Source organism: Chaetura pelagica, unplaced genomic scaffold, assembly GCF_000747805.2.
Source record: "Chaetura pelagica isolate M959 unplaced genomic scaffold, ChaPel_1.0 scaffold189, whole genome shotgun sequence".
Taxonomy (NCBI): Eukaryota; Metazoa; Chordata; class Aves; order Apodiformes; family Apodidae; genus Chaetura; species Chaetura pelagica.
The window spans coordinates 2,932,879-2,947,486 of NW_009970716.1; the positions used below are offsets into that span (position 1 = coordinate 2,932,879).

The window sequence follows — 14,608 nt, forward strand, 5'->3', positions numbered from 1 at the left end:
CTTTCAGAAAGTGCCTCTGGAGTTCCAGCCATTCTCTTTCCATATGTACTTGTTTCTAAATTACTGCCTTAGGTCTTCAGTGAAAGGAATTTCTAGCTGTGCCTGCAGAAGAAAGCCTGTACCAGCTAGAAGCTGCTTAAACTTCATGGTACTTAATCTCTCTATGAAATACCCACAAAGTGCATCAGCAGAGAGTAGTGCTGACATAGTTGGGACAGCAGCTGGAAGGCTGCATTGCATTTAGATCCAGGGTCTACTGTTGGCATCTATTGTGATGCCACTGATAGGATGACCTGCTCTCAGTGAGCATTCACCTGGCCTTATAGGATATGAAAAAACAAATGGCCTCTGTTTACTGAAAAATCTTACTGGGTGCTGTAGTTTTATTTTCAATTTAATTGAACAAGGGCTAAAGGGTGATACATAATGGAAGCAAATTGATTATTATCCTTTTCTTTTGCTGAAGAGCTACTGTTTCTTTTCAATATCGTAACACTGTTCTCCTAGATCAGCCTCACAATAAAATACTTTTAACTTCAAATAGAAATGTAATTACTAATTTTTTTTATTATTATGCCATATCTGAACTTACAGCTACGGCATGGAATTTGTCACTGCTCTATGTCAGGTAATTGGCAGAGACTGATATTTGGAGAAGAGAGTTACAGACAGAAATATATTGCATTATATCACAGAATCACAGAATTGTCAGAACTGAAAAGAATCTCTACAGATCATGTAGTCCAACTCAATATGGGTTTTATCCTGTCATCTTTAGAATACAAAATGTGTTCACAAAACTCTCCTAGCCAGAATTATGAGTTAAATATGGCTATATTTAAGGTTTATGGAAGTACATCTCTGTTGCTAGTTGTTTCAAAAGAGTGAATTAATAGTCTAATTTTGTGTAACAGACTTCATTTTTCCAGTGTTCTAGTGATACTGGGATGAAGGCTGTATTCATTTTTTTTCTATTAGAGGTTCTGTGTTTCAAAAATTCAGGCATAAGCTTTTATTTCTGAGAGAAACTTGACCAGACTATTTAAGCAATTGGGAATGTCTTCAGACTGTTTTACTCTTTTGTACGTTTATTAAAAATGGAAACAACACTTTATACCTTTAAATATATTTATATTTAATCTTTGGTACTTCTCTGAAGCTTTACTGGCTTTTTGTGAGTTAGTACTTTCTCTAATTAAATTTTTAAAGATAAAAGACTAAGAAATTTTTGGTTTGGCTTTAAAAGCGAATGGTAAAGCATTGCAGGCACTGCCTTCCCCTTGGGTTCTCAGTTCTGATTATTTTTTTTTTCTTTTCATCCTTTTCCTTTTATTTTAAAAGTATGCCAGTCATTACTGTATTGCTGATTATGAAGAGATGAAGCAGAGGCTTCATGGTGGGGTGCAGCAAGTGGATTCCTCTCTCTTGAGTTCTGTGGAGACCAGTGCCAAAGGTTTTCAGGGAGCAGCCCTGTGCCTTGTCATGTTGGACCGTATAAGACAGGACTATGGCTGTGAGCTCTAAGCAAACTTTAGGTAAAGGGGAGAGATCTGATTGTCCCAAGGGACTTGTCAGGTCCTGGTGCAGGAAGGTGGTGGAGGCAGGAAAGCCCAATGAAGTCCACTTTGTGTTCTTCAGTTTTCCTCAAATTAAGTTAGCTTTTTGTCTTAAATCACGTATTTTGTATTTTTTTGTAATCTTCTATTTTGGTCCTCAAAATACTCCACCACATTTCTTTTACTGTAGTTTTTTTCTAACCAGAGTTGTCCCATGCTTCCTCCATAATAACATCCCAATGAATAGCAGTTTCGGCGATCTTCCCCCGTATAGACAATGCTTGAATCATCTTTCTTTAGTGAGGCAGAACTCCAGCTGAAAAATGTGAGTCCCTGGTCTGCAACCTGTCCTTTCACGAGAATCTGTCTGCAGGAAGGCCAGCTGTGAACTTGTAAACTATGTTGACCTTTAAGCTGGCAGTGCTGCATTTCAGAAGTAGTGATGACAGCTCACACTTATCTTAGGCAGATTTCCAGGTAGCAGCTTGCTGATGAGGACTGGCAAGCACGCCTGGACCGGTACAGGCAGCTCTGGGATCAAAGCCTGCCACCCTCGCTAGTGACAGCTCTAAGGCACGGATTGAAGGCAAGGTGAAGGATCAGCTTACAAGCTGACTGCCCATTCTCCACTGAGGAACGCTGACTTTGGACTTCTATCTCCAGAGTGTATGGAAGCAGTGGAGCCACCCTGTTCAGTTTCCTCCAGAAACAAAGTTGGCTGTCAAAGGTCTGCGGTGCTGTGTGAATCTGCATAATGCTAATGTACCTCATTTGACTTTTGCATAAGGTTACATCTTAAAATTGTCTTTCCACTGACAAGAATTTTTCTCTCTCTTGCTATAGAAAGACAACTTAGATAATGTGAATCCAAGTTACTTTAAGAAACCGATGTCTGCTTCCTAATACAGCTTAGCTGCAGTGGCTTTCTTGTATTTTAGTTCAGTATTGTTTTTCTTACTCTTGTTGCTTTATGCATTTTATATAAGAAAAGTTGTAGAGTCTAGACTTTCAGGAGATTAGTTTACTGTAACATACGTGATACATAAACTAACCCCAATACAAGAGGATACATTATTTTTGTGAATCATGCTCTTAATTTTTTGTAGCGAGCCATGCTTTACATATTGTTGGAGCAATAATACTAAAAATCAGAAGCTTTGTGATGAACCATATGGTACCAGTTCATTGACCTTTCATGAGCAAATCAGTAAAGAGCTGCATGGAAAAGGCCAAGAGAAGCCAGGTAGAACTTCACTTCCCAGGTATGACTGGGAGGTAATCGGAGAAAAGTTCCTGATTACTGTAAATCATCTTAGCAGCAGTCCTTGTAAGAGGAGGTCCCAGGTGACTGAGGCTTAGCAAAAGCGATGCCCATCTAAAAGAAGGGTGAGAAGAAGGATTTGGGGAAACTACAGACCTGTAAGTCTGACCTCAGTGCCAGGGAAGGTGATGGAGCAGATAATCTTGAGTGCCATTGCACAGGACATACAGGACAACAAGGCGATCAGTCCTGATCAGCATGACTTTATGGAAGGCAGGTCCTGCTTGGTGAACCTGATCTCCTTCTGTGACCAGTTGACTGGCATAGCAGATGAGGAAAAGACTGTGAATGTTGTCTACCTAGACTTCAATAGGCCTTTGAAATTGTTTCCCACAGCATTTTCCTGGAGAAACTGCTCATGACTTGGGCGAGCGTACACTTCACTGAGTAAAAAACTGGCTGCCTGGTCAGGCCCAAAGAGTTGTGGTGAACAGAGTTAACAGTTACATTTGTTGTGGTGAACAGAGTCCAGTTACATTTGGTCACAAGTAGTGTTCCCCAGGGCTCAGTTTTGGGGCCAGTTCTCCTTTAATGTCTTTATCAATGATCTGGATAACTGCACACTCAGTGAGTTTGTAAATGAGTTGGGCAGGAGTGTTCATCTGCTTGAGGATAGGAATTCTCTGCAGAGGGATCTGGATAGGCTGGATCAATAACTGGGCCAAGCCAGGTGTAGGAGATTCAACAAGGCCAAGGGCTGGATCCTGCACTTGGGTCACAACAACCACATGCTCAGGGAAGAGTGGCTGGAAAGCTGCCCAGAGGAAAAGGACTTGGGTGGTGTTGGTTGACAGCTTGCTGAATATGAGCCAGCAGTGTGCCCAGGTGTTGGCCAAGAAGGCCAGCAGCATCCTGGCTTGTATCAGAAACAGTGGGGCCAGCGGGACCATGGAGGTGAACATACTGAACATACAGTACACCCTGTGCTCGGCACTGGTGAGATTGCATCTTGAGTACTGTGTTCAGTTTTGGGCCCCTCACTACAAGAAAGACATGGAGGTGCTGCAGCATATCCAAATAGGGGAACAAAGCTGGTGAAGAGTGTAGAGTACAAGTCTTATGAGAAGTGGCTGAGGGTACTGGGGTTGTTCAGTCAGGAGGAAAGGAGGCTGAGGGGAGACCATATTGCTCTATACAACTAACTGAAAGGAGGTTGTAGTGAGGTGGGTGGTTATCAGTCTCTTCTTCCAAGTAACAAGCAGCAGGACAAGAAGAAATGGGCTCTAGTTGTGCTAGTAGAGGTTTAGATTGGATATTAGGAAAAATTCTTCCACTGAAAGGGTTGTCAAGCATTGGAACAGGTTGTCTGGCATAGTGGTGGAGTCACCATCCATGGGGTTATTTAAGAACCATGTAGATGTGGTGCTTGGGTACATGGTTTAGTGATGGACTGAAGCTTTTTCTCTCTCATTAACAAAAGCTTATTATTTTCCTATTCTGGCATGCACTGAAAGGCACAACATGTAAGTTTCATGAACACTAACATTATTGTGGTATTTTTGAGTTTTAGGCACCAGTTATTTAAGCTTACTCATTTGTGTCTGGACTTCAGGTGTTGCTATGCATACTTCAATGTGACATTTAGATATTTACTCTTTGCATGTCCCATTCTGCATGGTGTGGTCAAATCACTGTGCATCACTTGCATCAGGTGTAGACTCATGGAAGAACTGTTCATGTCTTAGTAATATTGATTAATAATCTTCTTTTTCTTTTTTTCTGTTCTCAGCAGATATATGGAGTGATCACTCATTTCAGACAGACCCAGACTTACCACCTGGCTGGAAAAAAATCAATGACATTGCTGGGATCTACTACTGGCACATACCAACAGGAACAACTCAATGGCAACGTCCAGTGTCCATCCCAGCAGATCTCCAGGGCTCACGAAAAGGGTCGCTTGGTTCCATTACTCCTTCTCCTACTCCAGAAACTGAGGTAGTGTACTGTGTATTCTTGTGGGCTGTGAACTGTAAAGAAAATTGAAATAACTTTTTGAAGTTGTAGGATTACCTGTTAGCTAAACTGAGCTTTAGAATAATGTAGCCTGATAATATCTTAAAGAGTAGCTATTTGTTGACAGTACATCGTAAGTATCTATGCGCATTATCTAGTGGCTGTGCCTCATGAAGCATCCTAAGCTTTGGATGTGTAGGATGAAACCAGATAATTTAGCCAGCCAGTGCCTGATGAATGTGAAACTATTGCAGCTCTACAGCATGTGCTGCTGCATTGTATGGGTAGAGGATACATACAGTTTTTGCACATGATACAAGTCTTTTGGCTGGACTCTTTGTCTGCATCTTCTTTCTTTTTGGTTCACTTGGTAGGTGTCTCACAAAGATACATGAGTCTCCATTTGAGACACTAGCTCCTTTACAGCATAGTTTCTGTTGAATCAACATCATGTCTTCTGAAGTATAAGTCTCTTAACATCCTCCCAGGACAAAATTTCTGCGGAAATGTATCACTATGTGGCAGCCAGCTCGAAACAGAAGGAAATGCCCTTTCTCTTTTGTGTGTGTTGAAAGAGCAACATGTGATACCTTCTTTTAAAATAATCCTTTCAGGCACAATCCAGGGTGTTGATTGGTGTCATATAATTAGAAAAATAAATTATCATAAATCATCAGAAAGAAGAGTCTGCTTCAGAAAATGCCATCACTTGGTTTAGTATGCTGGGGTGACTTTTATGGAATTAAATACTACTATAAAATCAAATTGTTTTGAAATGAAGTTTTCCTCATACTAGCTTTTCAGAAGAAAATCCACAGTTTTATGAAATCCAGGTAAGTCTTTGTACTAGCTTTGAGTTTTGGATCAGGCAATCTTTTGGTTTTATATATTTATTTTTTTAAAAAATTATTTCGATATTACATTTTTTCTGTTCTTGATTTTGTTGATATATGCATCAAAATAACTTAAAGTTAAGAAGAGTTGAGGGCATTCAAGTATGACCCTGAAACTTTTACCCTCTATAGGCTGAAACATGTACATTCATATTCGGTATTTTAGAAGGATTGCTACCATGTGTTCATAAGTGCTAATCATATGGTTTGAAAACTTGATCACATTTAAATTATTTATTACATCAGTCATGCTCTTGCGGAATGTTCTGTGCACCAAGCACAATAGAAATTATTTCTGAGAGAGTTAATAGAGAAAGAACAGCAATTGTTATGATTCAGGAAGAAAACAAGAAAAAAAAATCCAGACATGCTGACACCAGTATAAATTCCAGTAATGTACATGTGAGCAATATAACTTCACCATTAAGTCTTTTTCTTACTCTCAAACATGGAGAACAGGGCTTTAATTAGTAAGTTATAGATGAATTTCACAAAATACCACTAATGTGTATCATTGGTAAATTGCAGAGGGAAAGTATTTATTTCAAATCCCTTTCTACCTCTGTTTAAAATGTCTTTACAATGAAACTCTCTGACCTGCTGGTAATGTGGCAGGTGTATCTTTAACCTTTCACAATTTTGTCTGCTTTAAATGAAGAGTAGTTTCTGATTATAAATAATGATCATTAATTTGCTGCAGCATAATGTAAAATATGAAATGTGTTAATTATAACAACAGATTTTAATGCAGTGTAGATCCTATTAAATAAGTCATTTGAGGAATCAGTCTAAAATGTCATTTATGTGAGTATTTAGTAGGCTCATCTAGATTTTGATATGGCAGTTCTGATTTAGCAAGGAATTTGATCCAGCCAAGATTTATGCACATACAGTTTGGACACAGCATGCTGTAGTGTAAAAGATGATACAGAAAATAGCAAGTTTCCAAAAATTGTATTAGTATGATATTACATCGTAATTTTGATTGTAGGTATAGGAAATGCCATTTGTCTCTTGAAGTTTTCTGCATTAATTCATAAGCATTTGACATAGCATTATTTATCAATACTGATTTTTTGACTCAGTGGCTATGAAGATAGCATTGGAACACTATACCAAGAGATTTACAGTAATCCCAAGAAGGATTATGCTGGATGTCTGTGATATAGTCAAGTTGACCCTTCACAAAAAAAACTGAATTAAGGCTCCCCAAATGCCTGTATCCTGGTGCTACCATTGGCAGAAGCAATTGTGGTGGACAGCTTCCAACTCCAAGTTGGACCATGTGTGAGCTGGTTCTGTGTGTACTGCTGGTTCAGTTTCCCTCATTGCCATTTGGAAGCATGTCCTCTGAGATGATCTAGTTTGGGAGGCTGGTTTAGTTCATTCCCATAAGCTGGAATTTGTATTGCTTTTTTCTGAAGAGGTGGGGGTTTATGAAGGTTTTAGGCAGATGAGAGAGTGTCATCTAGGAGATTAAAGACTGGCCTACCTGTCCCAATAGGCTTCCTTGAGTCCATAAAAAATGATTTTATCTTTTATCACATTTGTCTGTGAAGCATCATCTCCTAGTCTTGAGCTGAGATTATTTGGGCTCTTTCAGCTTCAGGATTTGTCAAATAACATTTAGAAACACATTCCCCCCTCCTCCCCCTGCCCTGAGTTAATGGCTTTTTACCCTTTGTCTTGTTTCCTTTTTTTTCCTTTTTTTTCTTTTTTTTTTAAATTATATTGTGTCCCTGTCTGTTAACTGACGTGATGTACAGAAGCTTTGCTTCATTTGGTAGAATGTGGCTCACAGCTGAGGGCAGTCAACAAAAGAAGAGATCAAGGCAGCCATTTTGTGCTGTAGCTTAGTCTGGATGCTTACCATAAAAAAAAGCAGTTGCTTATTATTGTTGAACAGAGAATCAGAAAAAATGGGCAGGGAGGAATGTTGCTGCAATGCATACAAAAGGCAAAAAAGTGTTTTTAAAAGGAAAAAGTGTGAAAATGTCTTACTTCTGCACAGGCTGCAATGCCATTTTTCTTTCACAAGATGATGAGTAAATTTCAATCTAAAGCAATTATGGGTTAAGCATTGAGCAAAAATCCTGCAGATTTAACAACAATGCTAATAAATGCTAAATATTACTGACCTGGAACATTCCTTCCCTTCCTCCCCCTCAAAATACAACCAAAAAGTATTTTGATTTTGCACAGCTGATTAAATTTGACTTAGTTCTAGATTACTCTTTTATCCTGTGTGTTACCAAATTACTTCATGAATCCTCGTCTTCTGTAATGTTCCCTTACAAATTTTAGAGATTTTGCTGCTTCTTTCCCATTTCCTATGCGGAGAAAATGAGGTAGAGTTAAATTTTCAATAAGAGCTTTGTCCTGATTTGTCAAACTGTGACAAGCTTCTCTGAGATCATGACAGAATTCAGTGATGGTAGTTGTGTCTTCTTATAGCTGGACTCATCCCAGGTCTGCATCACATCTAGAAGTTCTTCTGTAGGTAACATAACCAGTAGCAGCTGATAATTAAAGAGAAAGGTTTAGTAGGAAAAGCTAACAATTCAATTAATTCAAAGGCATGTTAGGGAAGAGTTACTCCTGGGAGTTGTTTCTCACAAATAATTCCTCCAGTGGGGATGTACTGAAAACATTTCTGAGGTGAGAGGTCCACCCTGCAAATAAATGCATTGAGCCATATTGTATGTACCATTTCATCTTGGGGCTAAGCTGGATAACCTGGGAGAGCTCCTCTTAAAAGGGGCCACTAATTATAGGAATGTTTGTTTTGATGAAGCTACAAATAAGTGGCTCTGGATCTCTCAGCAACCAAATCTCCAGTCCCACCTTGTTGAGGACTGTGGGATTTCTGTCCTCATGGGGAAGAGGAGAGGGACAACTCCAATATCCAGCTGCTCCTCATAGGCCTAACAGAGAAGGATGAACCTCAGATTGCTCTAGTACTAAACGCACTTCTATTTGTTTGATTATACCAGTCAACACCTTTGAAAATTCTGAGAAACTTGAATAGAAAATGTGAGGGTGGCTGGTTTGTTTGAGATTTTTTTTTTTGTTTTGTTCTGTTTTTTAAAAAAGCTTCTAGACTTCACAAAACTATTTATTCAGCAAATCTCTCTTTACTCCTTACTAATCCTCCTTCCCTTCAGTGTCATTTTCTTGTTCTTTCTTTCTAGAAATATTTTATTTTTACCTTGTGTGTATCTTATTCTTGTATATATCGTTCAGTATTTCAAGTTCCAGTAGTGTTAGGGTCTTTTAACAAGAGTGCCAATCAAATGAAAATCCTAATGTTACCCCTTCATTGCTGTTTACAAAAGGCTGTAGCAGCTGTGGCCAACATTCATATTTGGATTCATTTTGCTTGCTTTTTTGATCATAGTTGAAGAGTAATTTCATTGTCTGTTCCTAATTTATATTAACTTTTCTTGTTTCAATCATTTGTTTTGGTAAGTAACTGTTAGAGGCATCTCTCTATCCCCTTTCTTCCAAATGCCATGGTATAATGGAGTACTTAGTTGAAGTTTGAGGTAATCTGTTCCCTAACTCATCCTGTAAATATCGATGCTAACAACAGTGTCTTGTGTTTTTTTTCTTTTTCTTTTTCTTTTTTTTTTTTTTTATCAATGTGCTTATCACTGTGTGAATAATTATGTGTCTAGAAACAGCCATGGAGTGATTTTGCTGTACTCAATGGGGGAAAGATTAATAGTGACATTTGGAAGGCAAGTATATTGTCAGATTTTAGAACCTTTGATACTATTATCCTTGTTTTTTGCATGGCAGTGGCTGTTTTTTTCCCCTTTTATTTTTCCATGAATGTCATTCATAACCTAGGCCAAAGTGAATGGGGGTACTGCTAGGGATGTCTAGCTCACAAACATGCTGCCTTTTCTGATCTTTCCACTTGGAATGGATTCAGTCTAAACTAGCAGGGCAACTTCCATGATGTAACCAGTAAGATGCCTGCAGTGAATGAAATGCAGCTTAAGAATATATGCATGCCTCTTTCCAACTTCAGCCAGAAATACTGTTGCTTCTTTGCAGGGAGGATTTAATTTCCCTTTGAAATAAGAAATAACATGATGGTGTACTTAATATTATATCCGTAGTACTTAATACTATACTAATGACATTGCCTCTATCTGTAGGATCTGCATGCAGCCACTGAGAACCCAGATCCAAGTCTGAAAGAGTTTGAAGGAGCAACATTACGCTATGCCTCTTTGAAGCTCAGGTACGATTACTGCAGAAGTCTCCATGGAATGACCAGCTCCATTTTATGCTGTGCTGTCATTTTTATATGATCTTAAGATTGATTTTTGTCTTCTAATTTTTTTTTGTGACAGAAATGGTCCACAATCTGATGATGATGATTCTTGTAGCATCAACAGTGATCCAGAAGCTAAGGTCTGTAACAAGAACCGCAATAGGATAACAAAAATTTGCAGTTGTACATATAACTTACTAGGTGAAGAACATCTTCTAGGTTTTGAAATTAACTGTACTCTTGGCACAATGTAGGTTGACCATGCAAAACTAAATCCATCAAAGGAATTGGCAGATTTAAAGCTTCATTCAATTTGGTCAGGAAAGTATGACTTTTTAAAAACCCTGTAAGCCAAGAAATTTGAAAGTTACAGCTCAAGATTTTACTGTCCTATTGTCATAACAGTTCCCTTGCACAGATAAGTAAATTTTATGTCCTGAGTGAGAGAGGGCTGCGTTATTTGTCATGGTTTGATAGCTTCCTGGGGAATTTGGTGACAGAATTTGGTCTTTATTCTTGAGTTTGTCCCTTTTTGAAGTACTCCTCCTTGTTTATGTGGCTGCTTGCATTACCAGCTACTAACAAGGAAGTTACTTTTTAGAAGAAGGAAATTTGTACAACAGAGAATGCAGCCTAGTTTCAGGATAAAATTATAGAGAAAAATGAGACCATTATGTAAACAAGCACCCTAACTAAATCAGTCTTTACTGTTGTAATCTAAGGTTTTTCAGGAGAAGAAGTGGCAGAAGATTTTGAATGCTTGTATACATATCTCCACATTTGTCTTCTTGATGTTTTTGCCTTGTGCTTGCATCCATTTTAAGGATATATGTGAAACTCTATAATTGGAAATCCAAGTAATTTAAATGTGGTTTGAGTGTGCCATACACCTGCAGTGACTGACAGGATCAGATGCTACTTACATGCAGGAAAACAGTATGTAACAGAGCTAATAATTACAAAAACATTAGTGATAAATTTTAGGAGAGAAAACAGACTGATCAGGGTACTTAAACTTCTTTGTCATCTTGATTATTTGGCTTGTGATGTTTAAATCAGATATGAATGAATGTGTTTTGCTTGGCAGGCTGGCAGTTAGAAAGCAAGGGCTTCAGCTGCACTCATTACAATAAGCACTGAATTCTGAGCACAGTAAATGGAGTTGGAGGAGTGATGAGCATTAGGGACCAGTCCTGAAAAACAGGAAGCTGTTCCTTTCAAGATAAGCCTTCCAGTATGGAAAGCATTATAGGGATACAGTATTTTGCTATGTCTAACTCCTTCCCAGGTGATTTGTGCTGGGTAGAATTAGAAGCCCTTCCTGCATGGAGAACTATGGCAGTATTTGTGTGGGTGAAGAACTTGTGTCATCATCTCCCTTCTCTCTCTGGCTTACTGTTTCAACTTGAAAATTTATGGAGCTGATACCCATCCAGTGTTTCTGAAATGAGTCAATGCCAAAAGCTTGTCCCCTTTTGTCTATCACAGCTGTTTTTGTTTCTCCTGTTTAGGCAAAACATGCTGATGACGCTTAAATTGGTAATCAAAACTGAGCACTGAAATATTCACGAGTGACTGAGAGCAACAAGACACGAAATAGAGGAGAAAATATACATGTTTGGGCTGGCTTTTAAAAAAAAATAATCCCTGGAATCAAAGCTCCTTACCTGCTGCCAGTCACCGCCTGATGGGGTGGTTGTGCAGGGGCAGTAGTGTCGGCACGTGTGGTCCTGTGGGTGAAGCTCTGGTGTTGCTTTGCAGCAGGGAGAGGTTGTGGGCAGAGCTGTTCAGTGCATCTGCCTCTGCCCCGAGGAGAAAGACGAGCAACTGCTGCATGGCCCTGCCTCACAAGGATGGGACATGGTCTGGAAACAGCAGATAAAATGCTCTGTCTTGGATCTTTAATTCTCATGTGTGTGGGAAGGGGATGTGGTAGGTTGATTCCTTGCTAGTTCGTTTTTCCAAAACATTGTGAGACTGAAAGAAGTCTGATAGGATTTTAAACTGATGACCTGAAGTTTGGAAAATTAGATTTTATTATCCCCTTAGGTTCTTCTCTGCCACATGATGTGCCTGAACTACATTTGTTTGAAGCTTACTTTTGTGTAGCAGCAAGCACAAATACTGCTTCTTCATTGCAGCATAGGAAAAGGAAGCTTTTTTTTAACTCATGAAACGATTGGAAGAATTTGTTAAAATAAATGTCATAAGTGGTATTTTAGAGACTTTAAACCTATTCATGGCAGTGGCCTGTACTTTTGTGTATCTAATTTCCTCAGTGGCACTGAATAATGACTTTCAGCAAAGGGAACCATGCCACCTTGTGGAAAGCTCAGGTAGTTGTCTTCCCCAGAGCCTGTCAACTTTTTTTGCAAAAATTGTAGCATTGCGAAAATGTCAGTTTTGTGAAAAGTGTGTCACATAATTCATGTAATTCTTGTAAGAAAAGTGATTTATGTAGCAACACGGTTAAGCATTCGAAATTATCAATAAACAACAAGTGTTTCTCTCTGCATCATGTGCTTAAGATACAGTTCAGAGCTGCATGTCCTTGACATCCTGGTACAGGTTGTTTGCACAAGGCCATAAAGGGAAAAGAGAAGTGGGAGAAAGGGGAGAATCATTACATCAGCCTCTTGATTTCAGTTATTTATTTTGGTAAGAATTTCTTGAAGAGATGGCATGGCTCGTTGTGCTTGACAAAATTGTAACTTTGCATGTGAAACATGCACAACTGGAAATAAGTTTTGAGTTGGTACTTCCCAGGAGACAAATCATAACCTTCCTGGTTAATTTATAGAGCAACTTGTGCCTTTCTACCTATTTGAGTTTGAAGGGACATAAAAAGATGCTTTTACCAGACCTGGACCATAAGTTGCTCAGGTCTGTCTCTTTTTACATTGTTGTAAAATGTGATGGCCACGTGTAGAAGTGTATCATAGAATCCCAGAATGGTTTGGGTTGGAAGGGACACTAAAGATCATCTAGTTCCAACCCCCCTGCTACGGGCAGGGACACCTCCCACTAGACCAGGTTGCTCGAAGCCTCGTCCAGCCTGGCCTCCATGGAGGGGGTATCTAAAGCTTCCCTGAGCAACCTGTTCCAGTGTCTCATCACCCTCACAGTAAAGAATTTCTTCCTAATGCCTAGCCTGAATCTACCCCCTTCCAGTTTAAAGCCATTACCCCTTGTCCTATTTTTCTTGTCGACCCTTCTTGTATAGAAAGATGCTATTTTTTTCCCTTGTGCTTGTGCAAAGAAACTGAACCTCCTAGGATACCTATCTTTGTCCCTAGGAATGGGTTGAAAATTGAAAAGTTCACATGATCCAATTTTTTTCAAAGTCCTTTCAGAATTGGTCCATTTGGCCTGACATTTGGGCTCACCTTTATTCTCTTTTAAATGTGGTTTTCTGTTATGTCTTAATTTGGTCTTTTTGTGTGAAGCATGGATTTTTAAATTCCCTGTCCACATTAGCCTGTTCAGCAGTGCTTCACTTTCCAGCCTTGCATTTTTTAATAGTTTCAGTTATATGTAAGTATTCAAGAATGGGAAGAATGTATTTATAAAACACTTATCAAAATACTAGGCAGTTGCTCCAAAAGTCTGTTTTCTGATTTAGAAACCAGTAAATGCTCAGAATTTCAAAAGGAAGGAATAGGAGGAGGCAATTTCCAAGAGGAGCAGAGGCAGGAGATAGCAAAATCAAAATTATTTTACAAAATACTGTGTTGCCCCCACCTAGATTTACTATACATCTGCAGCCTTTCTGGCTATGGAGGTGGGTATGTGTCTTTTGGAGACATCCTACTTTTGCTTGTTTCTGGTCTTCTTCAGAAGCAAACATCCTGACTAGGCTAGACACAGGACAATTAGCAAACAGTCAGCATGTCTTCTTGGTGATTGTGATGAGTCTGACTTGTGATGCAAGTGAAGAATCAGAAGCAGGAGCTTTTGGTATGTCCAGTAATTCCAAGAAAGGATAATCTTTTCACACTGAAATCCAAATTTCTCTTTCAGAGTAGCTTCTAAACTTATTGCTGCAAAAAGGGAGTATTCAATGTTTTCCAGCAGTTTCACACTTTATCTTGTGCTGCATTATGAACTTCTTGTGAGCACATGAAAAACTACAAAGAAACCTCAGTTCAATTAATTTCAATTAATGGATTCAGTTAATGGACACAAATTAATTAAATCTGAGGAGTTTATTCAGTTTCAAGACTCTTTAAAAAAAATACAAATCAAAGTTAGACATCTCTAACAGTTTTTCTTCCAAAATGGTACTTCTGCTTCTTTTGGGGAAGAAATTTGTTTCTTTCTAAAACAGTTCTTCGTTTTAATTCCCTAGGAAACAGGAGCTGTTACAGGTAGAGGACTAGAAGAAATCTTGAACCCATTCCATTACCCTTATAGGGAACCACAATATAATCCCATATATTAATTTCAAGTTCCTTCTTAAACTGTTTCTGAGGGGGTTTTATGTCTTGACTAGTCTTACTGGCAAACTAATTACCTTCTGCTGATGGTCAGAAACTTTTTAACCTAAAATTTTTGAGGCCATTTTTTATCTGCTTAGCCTTTGTTTATTTATCTTTTA

At 38.8% G+C, this 14,608-nt stretch overlaps 1 protein-coding gene across 3 annotated transcripts in view; it reads left to right on the top strand.

The window, feature by feature from the left end:
* The window catches only part of APBB2 (amyloid beta (A4) precursor protein-binding, family B, member 2), a 94,100-nt gene that overhangs the window by 25,974 nt on the left and 53,518 nt on the right, over positions 1–14,608 (top strand). For 2 of the 3 annotated variants that reach the window (XM_010006096.1, XM_010006097.1), the window contains exons 3-6: positions 4,607–4,815; positions 9,404–9,466; positions 9,893–9,978; positions 10,091–10,151. In XM_010006096.1, coding sequence (XP_010004398.1) covers positions 4,607–4,815; positions 9,404–9,466; positions 9,893–9,978; positions 10,091–10,151 — 419 coding nt within the window. The remainder of the gene's footprint in view (positions 1–4,606; positions 4,816–9,403; positions 9,467–9,892; positions 9,979–10,090; positions 10,152–14,608) is intronic. The other variant, XM_010006098.1, reaches the window with a different exon arrangement.